This window comes from Miniopterus natalensis, chromosome 1 (genome assembly GCF_054644295.1).
Source record: "Miniopterus natalensis isolate mMinNat1 chromosome 1, mMinNat1.hap1, whole genome shotgun sequence".
Taxonomy (NCBI): domain Eukaryota; kingdom Metazoa; phylum Chordata; class Mammalia; order Chiroptera; family Miniopteridae; genus Miniopterus; species Miniopterus natalensis.
In genome coordinates this window covers 125,979,016-126,000,467 of record NC_142081.1, presented here as the reverse complement: position 1 = coordinate 126,000,467, position 21,452 = coordinate 125,979,016, and the positions used below count along the sequence as shown (strand labels likewise).

Here is a 21,452-nt window from a genome sequence, read left to right as displayed (position 1 = left end):
TTCCGTCCCGGGGGCATTTGAAAAACCCGAGATAAATCCAGATGCCAGGGCTTCTCTAAGGGAGGACATAAAGCATTCAAAAGTCAGCGCCCGAGTGGGGTACACTTCACCTCCTGAGCTGTGCTCTCCCGCCGGGCCTGGGAGGCTTTTCGTGGGTGGGGCGAAGTAACGAAGTGGCGTCCGTCAGTCCCACCGCTCCCCACCTGATAACGCTCAGTTTTCTAATCTAGGCAAACCACCACACTCCCGGCGCAGGACGGGACGCACCAACCGCTTCTTCCTCTTCACCCGGCCTTGCTAAGGGAACGAGCCGCGGAGAGCCGCTGCAGGTCCGCCGGGCGCTCGACCCGAGGCCCCACCCCTCGTCCTTTCGGGGGCGAAGGGGGCGGGGTCAGGGGCCAAGGGGCGGGGTCAGGGGCCCGCCGAGAGCGGAAGGGGAACGGAGAGAGGGGCGGGGCGTCGGGCGGGGCGGGGCGGGGCCAGGGGCGGGGCTCCAGGGTCCCGGGCGTGCGGCGCGGTCGTGGGCGGGGCTGGAGCGCGAGACCGCAGAGGGGCCGGGGCCGCGGAGAGACGGCCCCGAGGGGCGTGGCGGCGGCGGAGGGATCCGGCCTGGGGGGTAGATCGAGGCCCGGGCCTGAGAGTTACGCCTTGTGCCTGCCCGCGGCCGAAGCCCAGCGGCCCGGCTCTCACCAGCGCCCCTCGGAGCCCCGCCGAGGCGCCCCTCAGGCCGCGATGGCCGCCGCTGCGGGCTTGCGGGCCTTCGGGACAAAGGCGCCCGACTGGCTCCGGCGCGGTCCGTGGGTTCCGCTCGCCGCCGGCTTCTGCAGCCGAGGGCCGGCCGGGGCCCGGCAGCCGGAGCCGGAGCCGGGGCCGCGACCCACCAGCGCGCGGCAGCGGGACGGCATCAGGTCAGCGGCGGGGCCGCGGGCGCCCCGGCCCTCGGGAGCGGCCTGCAGGGTCGCGGGGCTGCTGCCGGGTGGGGAGGACTGGCGGGGACGCGGGGAGAGAGGGGCGGAGGGGGCCAGGCGCTGCGCCCCCTCTCCCCGCGCGGGGTCCAGCGAGGGCTCCGTGGCCAGCGCTGCCCGCCGCCCTGGGCCCTGGTTGTCCGTCTCGGCGGAACGCGGCCCGCAGGGTGGTCCAGCGGGAAGGAGTCGCGGGAGCGGCAAGAGGCCCCTGGCCCGGCACAGGAGCGTTTGGGACCCAGCACCGCAGGATTTCAAGTGGGACTGCCTCGACGGCCCCCACTCGCCCAGCCTTAGATCGGGCTCAGTGTGGCAGCCCTGCCGGCCGCCCTCCGCCGCTGTGCCCTTCTCCAGGGGTTCTGTGCCTCACGGACTCCATCTGGCTCCAAGGCCAGGTTAGGCCTAGCAGAGCTGCTCCTTGGCCCTCACCCAGAAGTGCCCGGTCAATAAACAGAATGAAGGACACACCGTACTGAGCTCTGCCCTTTGGCTCAACAAGCCCAAAACCCTTAAAACCATACCTGTGCACACAGTGGAAACTGGACGATCACGTAAAGGTTGAAGGGCCCCGAGCCCCATCCAGGCCTTATCCTGACATTTGCCTGGCCCTGCAAGGACCTAGTGGGAAGCCCATATAGCATATCTAAGTATTTAAAAGTTACAAATCAAACTAACTACTAAATATGTTTTCTTCTACTGCCCGGACAAGTAGACCTTCATACAACCTCAAATGCCATGTTTGAATTTACAATCCTCAGGCTCCTAGGAGTCCCCCAAAAGTGGAGAGCCAGCCGCTGTCCTACAGTTTTTCTTCCCAGCTTCTGCTCGCCCACTTCTACCTCTTCACCCCTCCTTCCTGCTGCTCTTTGAGGGTCTTGGCACATAGGTCTGCAGACACCCCATACACATGCCCATATTTTCTGTCCTCTCACCCTCTTCACCCCCTATAGACAATTGTTGGTCACCCTGGGGCCTAGGGGTGTCCACTGTACAGCCAGGGAACTCCAGGGTATCAGGTAACTGCAGCAGGGTGGGAAGGGGGAGGTGATTCCAGGTGAGCATATCCCATTATCCTAGTAGTTTCCTGCTCCCCAGGATGGGCAGAGCTGGAAGAGGGCCCAGAGCACTGCGCCCCAAAGTGCATGGATTAGGCAGGGGCCTGTCCTTCCCCTTTTTAAAGGGCAGTTCTGCTTCTGCAAATCTGGTTAGAAGCCAAATGACAAAAGGGCGCCTGGTTGAATTCTCCAGAGTTAAACACGAATCAGGGAGATAGAACAACCTATCATAAATGCTGGGAATTGTTTAGTAGGAAGGAAGACCCCAAATCCAGCATGAAAGTAGTACTATGTTAGACACTAAGTAGGTGAGCTTGGGCAACTCATTCCAGTTTTGAGTGTTCCTTTTCAAAACTGTCCCTCTCAGCAGTAAGTGAGGACCAGCTATGAATTGGGTACTGCTCTAGATGGCTGGCATTTAGGGGTTAGCATAAGGCTAGGAGCCCATGGAAGAAGCAGAAGACCAAAAATCCAGGAGAGGAGGAATGTGTTTCCAGAAGGAGAGCATGATCCAAATGGCCACTGGATTTGGTTCAGATAATTAGGAGCTGCTAGGTGAGAATAGTTATAGTGGAGTAGTGGCAGGAACAGAAGTCTGGTTACACTGGTTAAAAAGTTAACTCAGCAACTTAGAGCACTCTGACAGGGTGTGTAAGACAGGAGCCAAAGGATTAATGGGACTTATGTGAACAGATACTGCCATGAAGCACAGGCCGAGGATATTTTTCCCATTCATTTTTTTAGAGAGAGTGGAAAGGAGGGGGAGATACAGAGAGAGAAAAACATGGATATGAGAGAGACACATTGATCAGTTGTCTCCTGCACACGCCCTGACCAGGCTGGGGATCAAGCCTGCAACCGAGGTACGTGCCCTTGACCAGAATTGAACCTGAGACCCTTTAGTCCATGTGCCAAAGCTCTAACCACTGAGCAAAACTGGCCAGGTTAAGGGGCTGGCATCTTTTTACACAATTTCACCTGAGACCTTAGAATTTAAGAATATGTCATGGATAGGAGGGCAGCTTTTAAAATATGCTACAGCAAGCACACTCATTATTTTACTGGAAGGTTTATCAGCAATTCTTTCACCACCATCTCCCCACCCCACCAAATACAGGTTTCGAAGTCTATGCGCATATCAACTGCAAGTCATTTTGTACCTAGGAGAGCATGTATATGAGAAGCAATGCTGAATATCACAGCCACTTAAAGATGGCAGCAAAATGGAAATAGTATTCCAAAGAAAATGGTATTGCACTGAGATTCAGCCATCAAAGTGGTTTTCCAAAAAACAGTGGCCTAGGAGGCAATTTACGGAGAATCCAAGCTGACACACAGCGGTAGGAATATCAGATTGAAACAAGAATGAGGAAGGCAGAAAATGTGGGTGGAGGCAGATGGGAAACAGATACAAAATATATAACAATAATCTGATATTTGGCTTGATGCTTGTTCCTTATGACAGCGAAAATAAGACATTTCTGTGTATGGGCGGTAAGATGACAGTACAGGTTATTTTAATCGGCATACTTAAAATAGCGAGCAGGCCTTTGAATGCCAGCTTCTAGTGAGATGACATGTCCAAAAGAGCCCTCTTGCTGTACAGTTCTGTCCTTTTGTTCTTCACGTACCATACCATTCTCAGACAGCATGAATTATTGTGCAGAATTACAGGATGCCACAATAAAATACGGAAAAATGCTGTCGTGTGTACAGGCAGCCGCACCTTGGCTGCCTCTTCCGGGGGTGGGCCGGAGGAGATCAGGGGCAGGTTTTCATGATGGGCTCTTCTAATTTCTTTCTGACGAACAGTGGGAAGAAGTAAGTTGCAGGTGGCACCGTGTCAGTTCTCTGGGTCCTGCCGCTGGCTTACAAACTGCGCAGCTCTCAGTATGGGCGGCAGTGATTTTGGAACGACTCTGACTTGCGCTCTTGGTGGGGAGGCAGTAACGTTTCTGACGGCAAACCTGGAGAAAAAGAGAAACAAATCTAGGGAAGAGGGAGAAAACCCAGCCTGCATTTCAGGAAGTCTCCTTGTTTTGACTTAGTCGTCACTCCAGAGAGTTGACAGACCATCTCAGTTGCCTCTAAGCACTAGTAGTTCTCTTTTCTGGTGTTTTAAAAATAGCTCCCAAATTAGAAAGGAATTGCAGGGGTCCTCACTTGTTTTGACAGGTGCATGACCCAGTAATTATAAAATGTTCTTTGCAGGAACATTGTCTTGAGCAATCCAAAGAAGAGGAACGCGCTGTCGCTGGCGATGCTGAAATCCCTCCAAAGTGACATCCTTCATGAAGCTGAAAGCAAAGATCTGAAAGTCATTATCATTTCAGGTATTCATCTGATATCCATCCTCAGGATTCTGCAGTACCCAGAAGACTTTGTTCAAAATTCTTTGGTTAACTGAGGCATTCCCCTCACTTAATGGGAGAATTGTTTAGAAGCTCCTTTACAAGAACATTAATTATGAAAAACTCTTGTGTATTGGGGGGCTTGGTCCTAACTTTTTTTTTTCATTGTTGACATTTTTTTTCCTAACACTGTTAACAAAATTGTAGTAAAGATTACTGTGCTGTGAAAATATGTCTTTTTCCTTTTTATCGGATAGGAAGCATTCCCATTGAAATCAGATAATTGGTTTCCTCAGGGACCTAATAAGATGGGCTTAATCACTGATCCTTTGGGTAGCCTGCCTAGTCAGCTGGAACAAGGCTGCTCAGGCATTTGATTGGTTTGTCTTTTCTGTTCCTACCAAACTTTCAACCAATATCTGCAGTCTTCTTCAGTGATGCCAGAAAGGATGCCCTCATTTGCTCATTTCTTTCCTTGCTGTTTTCCAGCACAAATTTTTACTGATTTTTCTAGAGATGATGGTGATGGTATAAATAATATCAGTGTCATTATTTTAAAGCATCCACAGAAAAATTAAATGGACGATGCCCTGTGATACACTTTTTTTTGTTGTAGAAATTAAGGATCAGTATTTCCGGAGGTAGATACTCAGCATGTTACCTTCTTATCTATGGTTGAATATAAATTTTCAACTGTTTTATATGGCAAAGAGAAAACAAATAGAACAGATATTCAGGAGCCAGGAGGATGTTCCCCAGTTGCAGCAAAGGCAGCTAACTTGTGAACGACACAAGTTCCTCACTTGTTTAAAGGGAATAATATTGCCTATTAAAAGGAAAATATGAGAAAATGTTATCAACTATCAGTGGAATTACATTTTGTTGTTTGGGTGGCCATTGTCTGTAGACTAAATGACAGGGACGCTGCAGAAGGCATGGAGGATTTTGATGGGTGTATACTTTGTTTTTGGACCAAGTCCAAAAACAAAACTGTGAGGCCGGAGAGACAACTCTAAAAGAAGTCCATCCGCTTTGGTTACTGAGCTCTCTCCTTTGTGTAATTGTAATTGCATGTGTTCATTGATTTCCAGCACAAACCTCTTAGAGTACAGATGCCTCATCCTGAATTGTCATCACAAAGTACTGGCTGTAACTTTTCAAGTTAAATGGAATTATTCTTACCAAATTAGGCCATTAACTTCTATATCCACAACATTGATATCATTGTTTGTTAAAGTTATTTAGTTGACAAATAAGTGACCTTCCCAGCTTTGCTGTTTATGCCTTTTTATTTTATTTTCTCAACTGGAAACCTTTGTAGCTGAGGGGCCTGTATTTTCTTCCGGGCATGATTTAAAGGAACTGACAGATGAGCAACGTCCAGAATATCACGCTGAAGTATTTCAAACCTGTTCTGAGGTAAGCCAGGAGGACTGTTGGCATTGCAAACCTGAAAATGATTATGCATATTAAATTTTGAATTAGGCTTCTATTTTACAGGTAAGGTTTTATCTATGAGGCCTAACCACTGCAGAACTACTGAAACTTCTGTGTGGTCATTGGTGATTCCTTCATCCAAGCAACAGTTTAGTTTAGACTTTTAAAAAGCGACCATAGTTTGCTGTTGATATGTGATATGCTAAAGAAAGTAAAGTATGTGCTGTATTGAGAGCTGCCATCTCCAGCATCATGGGTATGTCTTCCTATACATGTCTTAAGAGGTAAAGGATAGAAATGTACATCTTTAGAGAGAAAGAACCTAAGATTATCATTTAAATTTTTTTTTTAACTAAAACAATTCTATTAATGGGAAAGAGATCATTCATAAATGGAATAACAGTAAAGATTTTAAAAATTATTTTCAAACCCTTCTTTCAACTAACCTTTATAAGCACCACCTCCAAGTAGGAAAATTAACCTCTTCATTTTCACTTCTGTCTCTAACCATATTAAGAAGGGAAATTGCCAGCAGATGTAGAGGAGGAAGAACAAAAAGAGATGATTTATAAATGCATCAGATCAACCGCAGGGTAATCAGAAATTAAATATAGAATCCAACTTTACATAACATTGTTCATTTCAGTACTGTGTATTGAGCACCTGCTATATGGATGATACTTGCAAGATACTGAGGGAAATAGAAGGCAAAAAGAGTTTCCTGCCAAACTAAAAATGGAAATCTAGTTGAGAAACAAGACATGTAAAACAGGTTCATAACGTGACCCTAAGATAACTTAGCCTAATTTTTCACCATTCATAGGCTTATTCATTCATTCATTTGATCATTGGTGATTCAACAAACAGATAGCAATACCTACTATGTAGACAAGACAGAGCTGAGCAATGGGGGTTGGAAATGGAAGGTGATTAAGATACCTTCTTTACCATCACTTGTTTTCCTTGCCTTTCCGGAAACCCTTCTAGAGATCAGATTATAGTTTTCTCACTTCATGGAGGGACAAAGGGGAAAGTGATGCAGTTGAGGCGTCATAGAGAGGAGAAAGCAAGCCAGAGCTAGGACTTAGGTCTTTTATTTCACATTAATGATTATGTAATATTCTGCTCCTGTGTTTCCCAAGGCTTGCTACTTTAAAAGTTATTTTTCTATTAATACCCAGTATGTTTGACCAAAGTAGAAAATCATCAAAGAGAATCAATAGAGCCCTTCCATCTTCCCAAAAGGATCTGTTTTTACCACTCTGCTGGGGGATCTTCATGAACTGGGATCTAAATGGGTTACCAAAGGGCCACAGGGAGCCAGGGCTTCTTCAGAGGATAAATACTCAGTTTCATGGAAGCTTCCAACCCTGGATGCCTCTAGCTCACTGAAAAAGACCCAGTGCCTAAGCAGGACCTAGCGCTGATGCAGCCAAACAAGAGTGAAAATGCATTGATTTCTTTAGCATTTTTTTCCTAAGAGAATCAGATAATCTGAATAAATATGAGCGCCATAAACTTGTGCAAGATTTCAGTTTCCAAGTGTAATCAACAGGCAGGTTGGAACAGAATGAGCTAGGTATTTCATGTTGGGCTCATGCATGAGGAAATTTGATTTGAGAAGGGAAGACAGAGATATCTGAATTAGCTTAACATCTAAAATTTGTAATAGATTTGTTACAGATCACAAGTATGGCATGATAGTTAATTATTTAAAAAATCAGTAATAGGGCAGATTGAGAATGGGAAGAAGTACTTGGTTATTGAAGAGTGATAGTAACTTCTGTGAGCTGATGCGGCAGCTCTCACTAGACACCTGTCCTTGTCTGTCTGCTCTAATATCCTGTGAAGTTTGATAGTGGAAACCCCAGTCCAGGAGGAGAGTCTTCTCTTTCTCTTCACACCCCATGCAGAAATGACAATGGGATAGGCCCTCTGGCTTTTGGATATAATGTGGACCCTCAGCAATGGAGTTCATTGAGGCTAGGGCAGCGTTAAATTTACATCACATTTTGGAGTAGGCTGGACCCCCAAAAGTACTTCATTCAGGAGGTAAAATAGGAGGAATAATCAATTCTTGACTATTATTAAGGGATAGATTATCTAGCTGCTTTATTCTCTGAATTGCTCTCTAACTTTATTTTAAATGTTTTCTAATTATAAAAGAAATAAATGCTTATTACAGAAAATTTTGGTAATCTAGAAAAACAAAAGAAACAAAATTACTGATCATGCCACCCAGAGAGAACTATAATTAATAAAAATATTCACTACATTTATTTTTAATCATTTTTCACATAGATATGATTATACTGTGTAATTGTATAATATAACATTGAATGCTTGCTATGTTCCAGGTAATATTTTGAGTACTTTAGACATACTAACTTATGTAATTCTCATGTTCTATAAAGTTAGTATTATTATTATACCCATTTTACAGATGTGAAAACTGAGAATGAGGCAAGTGAGTAACAGACATCAAACCCCAGCAGCTGGCTCTAGACCACTACACCAGGGCCAGACTACTGTGCTGGTGTTTCTCTTGGAAGATTTCACTTTAATGAGAATATAGCATTCCATGAAATGAATACAGTCTAGTTAACATAACCATTTCCTTATTTTTATATATTTATTATTTATAAGTTTTATTATTATAGAGTGATTATTTGGTGAACATCTTTATCTAGACAGCTTTTTACCCTTTTAGATTGTTTGTTAGTACAATTCCTAGATCAAAAGTATGAATATTTTTAATGTTGTTGATATATACTGGATTATCTAAGTATTTTCCCACCAGGCTATATGAAATACTAGCCTTTCGTAGGTGGCAGACAGGAGACGAACTATTCAACTCTAATCACAGTCAGTTGTCTTTTCATAACAAACTGAAGTTCATTAGGTGACAGGTGACAGGCAGAGCTAAACAAAATTTTGTCTTTCTTTGCAGCAAGATTTCTAAAGTTCTTGTGTGTTCTCCTTATTACTGTAGCTCACTGCGAATGAGCTGTCACTGACCATCCCCGTTCTCACTGAGAGTACATGAGCCCTGTAATCCATGAGTGGTTTGGGGGATGGGTACAACTAAGTGCATTCTACGAAGAGAGTCACTAGCACTTAGATTCTTAAAGGTGAACCCCCTAAAAGTCAAGAGCCTCTACCATAGAACATGATAGCATATCCTTAAATATCTAATTGGCTATGTTATAATAAAGCTGACAAATACCAATGCTTATAAAGACAAAGGTACATTGGGGAAAATCAATGAAGTTCATCTATCTTTGAGTTGCCATTATGGGAGAAAAGCCCAGATGAAGCTCCTTTCTGCCTCCCCTCTCTCCCTGCCAGGGTTCAAAGAGCAACCATTTATAAATGGAAGTTACCATAGCAACACAATCTGTGTAGAGCGTCATGAAGAAATGGAGAAATAAATTATTTTGTAAGCTGCAAAAATAAGTTAAAGTTCTGGAGACTTATAAAGGGCTGGGGGTATCACCAGAGCAAGTTTTTGGCTGCCTTCTCTGTGCCAGTGGTGCTGGTTTAGGAATTTTGTTTATTTTGATGACAGCAGGGTGTTCCCCATCATTTTAACAGAATTGAAAGGGTATTCATAGTTGTGATATGAGAATTACTAGAGAAATTACCTTCCAGTCCCTTTTCCATCTTAATTTTCCAAGAAAGTTCCAAATACGTTTCAGACCTTTAGCACTAGAGCTCCACAGGCTCAGTGAGGACAGAACTATTTGCTGCCCAGAGAGAAAATCAGCCTTGTTCTTTTGAGGGGCTGCTGGGGAAGCAGTTGGAGGGGATGGGACTGTAACCTCAAAGAGGCCGGGGGCTGGGAGTCAGGCAGGTATTAGTTTGGACCCCACAGCCACCACGTGCAGATCTTGTGGCCTTAGTCCAGTTCCTTCCCCTCTGAGCCTGTGTCAGGGCTGTAACATAGTGTCCTTCCCTCCGGATCTTCTCAGGAATTAAATGGCTCAATGGTTCATAGTATTCAATGCAGGTTCCCTCTGTGCCTTCTTTTGTACATTTTTTCATAGAATCTGATACACTAATAGAGCTGAAAAGTGCTCTGAAAGCAGTAAAGTCATATGAAATAAACATTAGTGTTGCACCTCACTCTTGGATGAATGTAACTGAGTATGTTTGCTCCTTAGGTCATGATGCTGATCCAGAATCACCCCGTCCCTGTGATTGCCATGGTGAATGGCTTGGCCACCGCTGCTGGATGTCAGCTGGTTGCCAGCTGTGACATTGCCGTGGCCAGTGACAAATCCTCATTTGCTACTCCGGGTGTGAACGTCGGGCTCTTCTGCTCCACCCCTGGGGTGGCCTTGGGGAGAGCAGTGCCGAGAAAGGTAATCTGACCCCCTGCAGCCCCCTCTCTAGTTGTAACCCATCAGTGAAGACTGGTTCCAGAATTCGCTTGGTAAAGTACCATTTGAATCAGGACATTCTGCAGGAAGCATAGCTGGCTGGATGTGCGGCAGTGTTCCCTCTAACACCGTGTCCAGGAAGGAATTCGCAGCTTCTCACAGAGTCCTTCACATTGCGAGTCATGCATTTCACTGTTGCCTATCCCTGCATATGGCTAGTTATGTTTTTGGATGTTTTTGTTTTCATAAAGGCACACATTTTTTCATAATCTTATTTGAAATGCAGTTGAGACGCAGTTTTTGTTGCACTGAAAGGGTGCCCATGAGATGTAACAGCATGGGGAAATGCCAGTATCGAGAGGCTGGGATACAAGTGCCACTGGCTGACTGTTTGCTGACAGACTGTCTTATTCTAGAAAGGACTGAAAGTAGCTGCTAAACTGAGTGTCAGCTTTATGATGGCTGTATTTCAGGAGCATGAACATCCTGTGCCTGGCATGTTGAAGCTGCCCCAGGAGCCATAATGTAAAAGTTGTTTTGTTGTTGCTAACCACAGTGAAATCCATTTTCTTTACAAAGCTTTCTCCCTTCCTATAACATTATAAAATTAAATTTATTGAACATCTTGTAAGTAGAAACCAGTGGTTTTCTTGTTCTAGAAAAGATACATCCCCATTCTCAACTGGAAATCTGTTTTAAAAAATGGGGGGGGAGTCATATACCGTAGCAAATAGGGAACTGAACTGCTTTCTAGAATATCATATCCATTTTAGCATCTACTACAAAAATTAGCATTTGCTCATTTGCCTGAGGCACAAAAGAAGTGGGACACAAGTGAAATCCTACCACAGGATGGAGACACCTAGGGAAGCTCTTCTTTCTTTCAGGTGCTTCCTCAGGAGTTTTTACAGACGTGTGTGTTTTGGAGGAGATTCTCAATACAAATACCTACAAACACACACACACAAGAACTGGCTGAACATGAGCCCCACACCTGCAAAAAGTGACCTGTCAGAACAGAGCTTACTAAAGCTCCTCAGCCAAGGGGATGTTTTCATCCTGTCAGGATACACATTTACTTTAAATGTGTGTAGGTTAAGTCCCTACTTTGTGCCAGTACATTAAATTAAAATGCATTCATTACAAACATTGTCAGAGCTTATTAACAAACTATCTTATAATTGTGCAAATCAAATCACAAGCCCTTCTGCATAGTAAACGGTGGTTGTCTGGTTAGCCTACCTGCAGCTGTTCATCCTCAACACCCAACATTCTGGAAGGATACATGTTAAGGCATTTGAAACCTTTAAATCATGATTGTCCTACTGTCAGGATAAGAACCCATTCTCTCTTAAAATAAACAAACTTTTAAAATCAAGGTTTATAATTGAGTCCTAAAAACTTAAACATCATATCAGACTTGCCAAATTTTAAATTAGTTTTTGAGAAGAAAGAGGGTAACTGTGACAAAAACAAGACTTACGTTCCCAGGAAACCAAGTTCTCAGAATCATGTTGCGTAATTGTCCGGCACGAGAGATTAAGGGGCAGGACACTGTAAGACCAAAGTAACTTTTTCCTCCCACAGAAAGTTCTGGCAGTGTCAGGCCCACTCAGAAGATGGGCAGAGAATCTCCATCCCTGCTCTGTGCTCCTCCTGTCCTCATCCCAGGAGGCCTCTGAATCACTAGTCAGAGGTAGTGTTCTTGTTCTGAAGTCTTCAGAGGTTTTCCCTAGTCTGCCATCTGAAGTGGTTCAGAGTTGTAACAGATGTCCCTGCGTATGGGGCTTCTTGGAACTACTTGAAGGCATGAAGCAGAGATACAGTTTCAGGTCACTATTAATGAGCTGAAATCGCAGTACTGATAATGGGAATTTAGTTGGATGAAAAGCCCGTTGGCACTTAGGGCCTCTGCCAGGTGTCTGGACTGCAGATCTTACCTGGGTGGCCCCCTTTAGGAGGAACACTGGGGATTCACAAAAATCTAAACCTGAACAAAACGCACTTACCCTTTGTCATTGCTTGATTGCACCCACAGGAACACATTCATACACAGGCCCATTGACTGTTTCTGGGTGTTGGGCACGTGTCCCCACGTACATCCACAGGGAAGCAAGCAGGTGCTTTTGCAAACTGGCCTAGTTGGGAAGCTTGGCCCTTTTATCCCAGGCCTAGGCCACACATGTGGGTCACCAGCACCCTCTGCTGGTCACCATGGGAAACTGCTCAGCTGTGCCAGAGACAAGAGAGCTGCAGTTGGTCCACTGGGAGCAGAAACGATGGCATGGAGCCCTTGTGTTCATGCCAGACTGAGCCTGGGCATGAATAATTTTCCACGTTTATAAAGTGTTTCTCTCTTCTGGCATGAGTTAAATAATGCATCTTCATTGCACCATATAAAAAGCCTGCCTGGTGCAGCTGCTCCCTTGCCCTATCAGAGCAGGCTTTGTTCAGAAATGTGGAGCCAGTGCCTCAAGCGGATGGCACCTCCATAGAGCACATGAAAGGTCCAAACCCCCTCATCCCAGACCAGCCATTTCTCTGTGGTAGGAGCACTTGCTTCCATGGTAACTTATGTACCTGTAGAATCTGATTTCCCAGTTGTCTAATTAGAACAGAGTAGGACTTCCAAGCTGGAAGGAGTGTTAAAGAATTGCCACTCAGCTAGTGTGCAGTTCACCAGAGCCTGGAGAAATGCAGGTCTCAGGCCCACCCAGGTCGACTGCATCAGAATCTACACTTTTAACAGTGATTGCTGTGGCCAGCAGAGGTGAGACACGTGGCCTTAGTGCCTTTGAGAACATGGATCCCATGTTTTCAACTAACTTACTTACCTCTCAGCTTTCCCAGCCAATTAAATTAGCATCATGGTCCATCAGCTTCACTCCCCTCTGAGCATCCCAGCCCCTGATACTGACACACCACTGCCACCAACTTACTCTTGTCATCAGTGTGACTGGAAGGGATCTGGAAGACTGCTCTGCTTTCTGGGGCCATGGACACTAAAACATGACATTAGAGAGTCATACAAATTTACAGCTGGAATAAGCATGTGACTAATAGCCACTCACTTATTAGGTGCCTACCGAGTGCCCAGCACTGTATTTTAAGCTGTGGACATTTTCTCTAATCTTCACAATTCTGCAGGAGGATAGTTGTGTTATTCCTGTTTTTTCAGATAAGGAAACAGACTCAGCTGGGTTAAATTGTTCCCTTAAGGTCTTCTGGTTAGTAAGTGGCCTCAGGGATGTCCAGATACAAGCCCAGCTAACTTGGTGGTGAGCCTTGGCCTCTAGTCCTTTATGTGGTTTTGTGTTTTTATTAATCCTCACCTGAGAATATTTTTTCCATTGTTTTTCAGAGAGAGTGGAAGAGAGAGAGAGAGAAACATCAATGTGAGAGAGACACATTGATTGGTTGCTTCCCGCACACATCCTGACTGGGGCCAGGGACTGAGCCTGCAATCAAGGTACGTGCCCTTGACTGGAATCCATCCCAAGACCCTTCAGTCCTTGGGCTGATGCTCTAAACACTGAGCCAAACCAGCAGGGCCCTTTTTGTTGTTTTTAATGCAAATAGCCCAGGAGGAGGAAATATGAAATCACCAACTTGTTAGGAGGATGCATGAAGTGCAAGAGTTGATTAGGGAAAAGGAGGCATTTTCTTCTCTCACCTGAAGTTTCCAGGGCCCACTATATAGAAACTTAACCAGTAAGTAAAAATTGTGGTGATGCACTATAAAATAAGCAGGCTTTCTTTTCCTTAGGGAATGCCACTCCATTACTTAATCTGCCTGGGTAAAGTCCCCATAAATCAACATGATACTAAACAGTTATTACACCACTAGGCAGGTGAGGAAACTGAGGCCCAGAAAGAGGCATAAACTGGGCAGGGGGTATTAGGAACTTGAAGATAGTCCAGGAACAGTCCAGGCCTCTGGCCCTGACCCTACTCCAGTCAAAACTTCTTCTGTGAGCAGCTTCAATCCCATTAAGACCTTTTTGGTCTTCTGGACAGAAGGGAGAGGTGCCAGAATAGCAGAAGCATAATCTAGTCTCATGATTTAAAAAACCATCTGCATCAATGGTTCTGAACTGGGAGGTGCCCTGGCCGGTGTGGCTCAGTTGGTTGGAGTGTCATCCCAAACACCAAAAGGTGGTGGGTTCCATTCCCGGTCAGAGCACATACCTAGATTGCAGGGTTTCAGTCCCCAGTTGGGAGGTGTGAGGGAGGCAACCGACCCATTTTTCTCTCACATCTATGTTCCTTTCTCTCACTCACTCCCCTCTTCTCTCTAAGGTCAATACAAATTAAATAAATAAAAGCAAAATAAACTGGGAGCAGTTTTGGCCCCAGGAACATTTGACAATGCCTGGAGCCATTTCTGATTGTCACAGGTTGGGGTGGGAATACGACTGGCACTCAGTGGATTGAGGCCAGGGATGCTACCATGTGCAAGACAAACCCACACAAAACATCTGGTCCAAAATATACAATGGCACCGACACTGAGAAACTGTTATCCACATGCTCTCTCACCTGGAGTTTCAGGGTCTCACTATGTAGAAACCTAAACAGTAAGTAAAGACTGTGCTGATGCACTCTATCATATATATAGTTTAAACTATTCCCATTATCTTTTACTGCATAACCACCCACTCTTAGTGGCTCAAAACAATAGTAATTTGTTTAGCTCATGAATCTGCAGTTTGGACAGGGCTCAGGGTCAGTGAGGGAAGCTTTATATCTGTGGCCTCAGCTGGGAGACTAAGATGGGGGAATGACAGCTGGGGGCAGTCAGTTAAGGCTTGTTCACTCCTGGCTGGCTGCTGAGGCTGCCTCTCCGCGGGGAACTCAGTCGGGACACTTAGCGCAGCCTCTCAGTGTGGCTTGGGCTTCCTCAGAGCAAGGTGGCCAGGTTCTCAGGCTGAACTACCAAGGGAAAGAGCCAGGTAGAAGCTGTATCACCTTTTGACCTAGCCTTTAAAGAACTATAGTGTCACTTCTGCTGTGCTCTGTTTGCCTTCATCCATTCATTCATTAAATCATTCCTTGATGAATACTTAATAGGTTGCCTGCCACATGCAAGGCACTCTTTTGGTGCTGGAGATACAGAAATGAACAGAACAAAAAAAAGAAAATCTCCACCATAGTTGAGCTTACATGCCAGCAAAGGAGATAATACAATAAACAAATGTGTAAAGTATATAGTTTGTTAAATGATGAAAGTACAAAGGATTAAAATACAGCCAGAAAGGGGGATAGTGCTGAGGTTGGATCGCAATTGTAATAGGATGGTATGGTCATGGAGGACCTCACTGATGAGGTGACATGTGAGCAGAGACCTAAAGGAGATAAGGGAACAAGCCATGAGGACATGGAGACAAAGCACGGCAGGCCAAGGGAACAGCAAACACAAGACTGAGGTGACATCACGCTTGGCGTGTTCAAGGAACAGCAAAGATGCCAGCTGGGCTGCAGGAGAATGAGCCAGGTGGGGAGGAGGGGCTCTGTGTTTCCTGTGCATCTGGAAACCCCTTTCCTAAATCTTAAGTTTGAGTTTCAAGAAGCTGGGCTTTGTAGAATTACAGAATTGAAGCACAGTATGTGGCCAGCGATAGAACCTAGGAAACTGGAGAGTGAGAAAGGTGTACTGCCCCTTTCTGCGGGCCTCTGCGGGGAGAGGATTGTGGAAAGAGGGCGTCCTCTCCTTGTAAGTTAACACCATGCTAGACCCCTCCATCTGTCCCTGGAAGGCATTTCCTTTCACTCCCCTCCTCCGGGAGATGGGGCTGCTCTTTCAAATCAGGCTGAGGTGGTAGCTTCTCAGCACATCCCTTTCTTCTGGAAAGTAACCCCTGCTCTGGTTTGTGGGAGGCGATGGGCCTGGCTCTCAGTCATTTTTAGTTTCTTCCGATCAGATGTGGCCCCTGTCCTATGCTTGGCCCTTGAAAGAAGCAGCTCAAATCTCCTGCCTCCTTAGAGCTGGGAGCTCAGCTTGGGGAAGGAGCACGAGGACACAGGGAGTCCATCCCTCTCCTTGCTCCTGGAAAGATCAGATCTGTTCCTGAGAATTGGGCCAACGTTGTCAGAAAGTCAAGACACCAGCTGTGTCAGCAGAGTGAAATGGAGAGGGGGGACTTAGGTGGCAGTGGGTCAGAAGGAGAGTGCCTTAGTAACTGCCCATGTTTCCTCTGCCAGGTCGCCTTAGAAATGCTTTTTACTGGGGAGCCCATTTCTGCTCAGGAGGCCTTGCTGCATGGGCTGCTCAGCAGAGTAGTGCCGGAAGAGCAGCTGGAGAAGGAGACCATGAGAATCGCAAAAAAGATCGCATCCTTGAGCCGTCCTGTGGTGTCTTTGGGCAAGGCCACCTTCTACAAGCAAGTGCGCCAGGACCTTAGAACGGCCTACCACCTCGCCTCCCAGACCATGGTGGACAATGTGGCCCTGCAAGATGGGCAGGAGGGAATCAAGGCCTTCATCCAGAAGAGGAAACCTGCCTGGTCACACTGAGCTGCCACATCAGAGGGAGGGAGGGGGCATGAGCCCAGTGAGCAGCACTCGGGATGGCCCCCACCCCCATCTGACTCCAGCCACCACTGCTGCCTCGTGATGGAACAGCAGACAGGCTGCTTCTGTAGCATTAGTCATGGTCGCACCACGTGGGGTCTGCATTAAAAGCCATGGTTCCATGGGGAAAGGATGTAATGGAGAGTCAAAGGAAACGCTGCTTTAAGGGGAGTGAGCACCGATGCTGGGCCAGCTACAGTAGTAAGCCTGGAATTTGATACACTTCTTCACGGAACCTTAAGTGAGGGATCACCCTGACACAGGAGAAGGTGACGATAAAATGAGGTGTGAAAGAAGGATGCCAACCTGCCTCTGTTATCAGAAACGTCCCCTAAGGTGGTGGTAGTTCTGGTTGCCTCAGACACGTGAACCTGTTCCAATCTCCATGAGATAGCCTCCACACTGAACATCTTCTTGGTTCTTCTGAGAAATAATCATGCCTATGGCTTTGGAATAATCTTACATGACTTTAAAAGATTAAGTATTTAGAAAGACTGGTAATTTTATCTTCTTAACCAGGCTGTAAGCTGTCTCGGGGGGAAAAAATCAACTAATTCTTTCTTTGTATGCCCATACTACGACATAAGAGTAGGTGCTTGATGTTTCTGTAGTGAATGTCCTGGCCATCGGAGGTACTGTGAAACGGGACCCTGGGCTAAACCTGAGGACAAAAACATCAGGGGAGGTAGGAAGGACTCAAAACACACAGTCCTACCCACTAAAAGTCACCTGCTCCAGACATGCTTCCAAACTCTGCTCTGCTTCTGGTGAGAATCCACAGTAGCATAAGGCAGTTGAGTCCCCAGCTAAGCAAGGGCTTGAATTAGGACCTAAACATACTACTTTCTGGCTTCTGGTTCAGAACCGTGCTGTCAGTGGGGTCCCTACTGCACCCTCTGTCCAGGTGGCTGGCTGTGGCAGTCACTGTTTGGCAGTTGCCAGATCACACAGTGTAGAGGAAAGGGCGTTATAAGCTCTCTGGGCTTTGGAGAAAGTAACAAAGCCTTCTCATACATTTGGCAAATGAAAAGCAAAAGTTAACTCTCCAGTGTCTGTGTGAGCCACATGATGACCTCAAACCATGGAATCCTGGGGCCTCTGGGCGGCCTTCCCAGCCTGTGAGCTGATGTGCCCTTGGGAACTAGCTATAAATCTTAATAGTCTCCTGTGCACAAACCTAGAAAGAAAGTTTGCTACCCATCCTCTGATGTCATGTAATGCATCCCAAGGCTAATATAAATTTCGGGTTAATTTGTATCTGCTTCCTTCCACTGGGACATTGAATGAAAAATTTCTGCTAACCACCTGTGATGATTGCCTTTGGAAAGTCTAGTGTATTTGTCTTTCCCTGTACCATTTTACTTCTCAAGGAGCTTTGCTGAGCTCAACCCAGCAGACAGACATCACCCCAGCAGTGCAGGGGCTAGAACAGAAAGTCAGTGAAACAGGTGTTCACTCCTCACCTGGGCGAGACACCATTCCAAAGGCTGGCTTTAGCCCTGGAGAATATAAACAAATGGAGTGAATGACTGATTAATTTTACACCAGAGAACTTGGTGATTTAATGAGCCTAAGCTCCTGTCAGGCAGCCCTTTGCAGTAGCTTGCTCCGTCCCCCTGCTACCCAGGAGTTGAGAAGTGAAGGCATTTGCCAGGGTGGAGCCAGCATGTGGGCCTGGGCCTGTATGGTTCTGAAGCCTGTGCTCCTGACTACACTACATTCCTCCCAACAGCTGGAGGAAAGACCACCAGTGCTTAATGGAAGCCAGTCAGAAATGGCATAGCCAAGGCAACAGTATGTTTATCAAAGAGGATTAGGAAAAGCATGGATTTGAACCCAGAGCACTGAGTCCCAGGTTTGTCATCAGCTAGCTGTGTCACTGTGTGCAGATGATGTAACCTCCTGCAGCACTCAGTTTCCTGGTCATAAGAGTGACACCACTGGACACTTTTCCTATTGGCTCTGAAATTTTGGGTTCTACAATACTGGGTTTGGAAATTTGCTGTGAAACTTGAAACAGGAAGCTTTTGTTCAAAGAAAATATTCTTTTAGGAATGGAGAATATGGACATGTTATTTCTACATTGAAAGCACCTGATTACACTTGAGAACGGGAAATCCATCAGGTACTCAGAGGTTTTCAGACCACACCAGAACCTTCTGATGACCCTGTACCAGGCAGATCTCTATCAGAATTGGCGGTTCCCCTTCCGTTGTCTAGGTGTCTTAGCCAGCACCCCTCCTCTCTCCTTCCTCTGAAAACTCACTGCACTAAGAGCATTTCCAAAGTGTGGCCCATGGATGGTCTGGACAGTCCAAGTGTAGACTCCTGAGCTCCTCACTAGACCTGCTGAATCATAAATTCTGGTTTTGGGGACCCCAAAATATGCATTTAAAAAAAATTTCCAAGTGATTCTGCTGTACGCTAAAATATGCGAAGTCCCTACCAGGATGAGAGTGACAGATCTCTCCCAGTGCCTATATTGGAGCAGTGGGGCCTTTGTGATGAAATTGTGAGCAATCTTGTCGGCCTGGAGAGGACTGTGAGGAGACTTGAGCACTTCCAGGAGCCCCTTAAAATCTTCCCTGCCGCCCTAGCCGGTTTGGCTCAGTGGTTAGAGCATCAGCCCTCGGACTGAAGGGACCCAGATTCGAGTCCGGCCAAGGGCACGTACCTTGGTTGCAGGCTTCATCCCTGGCCCTGGTGGGGGTACTTGTGGGAGGCAACCAGTCACTGTGTCTCTCTCACATTGATGTCTTTCTCTCTCCCCATCCCTCTCCCACTCTCTCCCTCTGAAAAGTAATGGAAAAAATATCCTCAGGTGAGGATTAAAAAATAATAAAATAAAATCTTCCCCTTGGGCAGGTTTCAGGGCCTTCCTCAGCCCTCAGTGCTCAAGCCTTTGGAAGCCCCACCTCCTATCACAAAGTACACCCATATTCCACAGTAAATATAATTATTCTAGCTAGGGAAGGAAATGGAATGATTTGCCTTTTTAAGATTAAAAAAAATGTTTGATTAATTGACAATAATTATTTCTGGGCAATCATCAAGTAGGCAAGAGTTAAATTCAAAACATCAAATTGAAGTTGATGTTTTACAGTTAATAAAATACTAAATTTCAGTCAGTCTTGCAAGGGTTTTTCTTTCATATTTTGGAGTTCAAACTTATTTTTCAGGTCCTAAGCAGAGCCCTATGAAAAGATGGACCTGCTGTGTCTCTTGAATAGGACAGCCCTGCCCACCGGGCTCCCAGTGAGGGGAGGTGGCTGCTCCACAAGGAAATGGGGAGGAGGGGAGCAGTGGGTGGATCAGGTGCATGAGGTTTCTATTCCCAGCGTGCAGCCTTCAGACGTCCTTACTGACTTTATATTGCTATCTCCTTCAAGTCTCCCTGTCCTGTCCAGGATGTTTAAACACAAACCCACAGAACAATTTGCAAGTATTTTTTACACATTTAAAAAATATTCCCATTTTATGTTGTATGTTTTCAATATTGGCCTTACCAAATTCTGTATGGGGATGGTAATTCCCAGTTTTAGACATTTCTAGGAATTTAGAAAAAGAAAAAAAATGTATTGGTCAAAGTGGAGTGTGAGTTAGAGCTGATGGCCGCTCAGGTTCCTGTGATAGCTCTGTGCCAGGCACTGTGTTAAGCATTTTGCAGTCAGTTAATACTTTAATCCTCACAAAAGCCCTGTGAGGTAGGCTTTATGAACCCCTTTATACAGATGAGGAACAAAACCGCAAAGATGGTAAGTCACATGGCCGTCTTCACACAGCTAATAAGGAGCATGTTCTGCTCAGCTTTTTAACTTTTTTAAATGACTTAGGAAATGTGGTCTGAGAATTTTAAAGACCCATTGGTATCATGTAGCCTGTACAGTGACCAGGGTTTGGAAGGCCAGGCGGTCTAACTCTGGAGCATGGGCCTGTGGCTCCTGCACCAGGCCATCCTGCTGCCCTCTTACCTGCTTGTAGGCGACCGCCACTTTGCAGTCACTTCTGTTCTGCATGAAGCACATTATTGTTTTTAATTCACAGTCCCCTGTATCATCCTCCCTGGCCCTCAACAAAAGTGTGCATCCCTGCAGGGCCACACCAATCCCATTCATTTCTTACACTCTCCGAGCATAGACGCTGCCCAGCACAGGGCAGACTTGTTAGGTCCAGTTCATTGTGGCCAGGGTACATTCCCCCGGACAGGCTACATAATACAGTTTGTTTTTTATTCTCAGACGACATTTTCTAAATCAGTTTTGGAAAGTTAAGTGGTTGAGCAGTACATAAATGAGCATTTTCTTCGTAGGTCCAGGGAGGTCGTACTCTTCTCTTTGTAAATGGAGATTGATACTGGGAAGTCACACTCTCACTTGGGCGAACTCAGACCTGGGGGGAGCGTCCTGTAAAGCCCGTTTTCTTTCTAGTTTAAACCATAGCGGAGCATGTTTTGGTGTCCAAATGATTACACTTCTGGTGATAAAACATTCTTCACGTAGAGAGATACATGCAGTTTATGGCTGGTTGACAAGGGGTGAAGAGATCTAATAGATTTACTCTTCAGAGATTCTATTGAAGTGGTTAAAATACTTACTTGCACCTTAAACCAAAATTGTCTCATTCATTACGTGCTAGGCACTATGGAATGGGTTTTTGTATAAAACAATTCTGACCCTACAGGAACCTAGTCTAAGAG

At 45.8% G+C, this 21,452-nt stretch overlaps 1 protein-coding gene across 1 annotated transcript; it reads left to right on the top strand.

The window, feature by feature from the left end:
* The first annotated feature begins 634 nt into the window (after positions 1–634).
* ECHDC3 (enoyl-CoA hydratase domain containing 3) lies at positions 635–20,169 on the top strand. The gene is made up of 5 exons (XM_087825686.1): positions 635–908; positions 4,229–4,350; positions 5,690–5,787; positions 9,969–10,169; positions 16,388–20,169. Exons 1-5 carry the CDS (start codon positions 733–735, stop codon positions 16,697–16,699), a joined length of 909 nt encoding a protein of 302 aa, XP_087681812.1. The 5' UTR covers positions 635–732; the 3' UTR covers positions 16,700–20,169.
* The last annotated feature ends 1,283 nt before the right edge of the window (positions 20,170–21,452 follow it).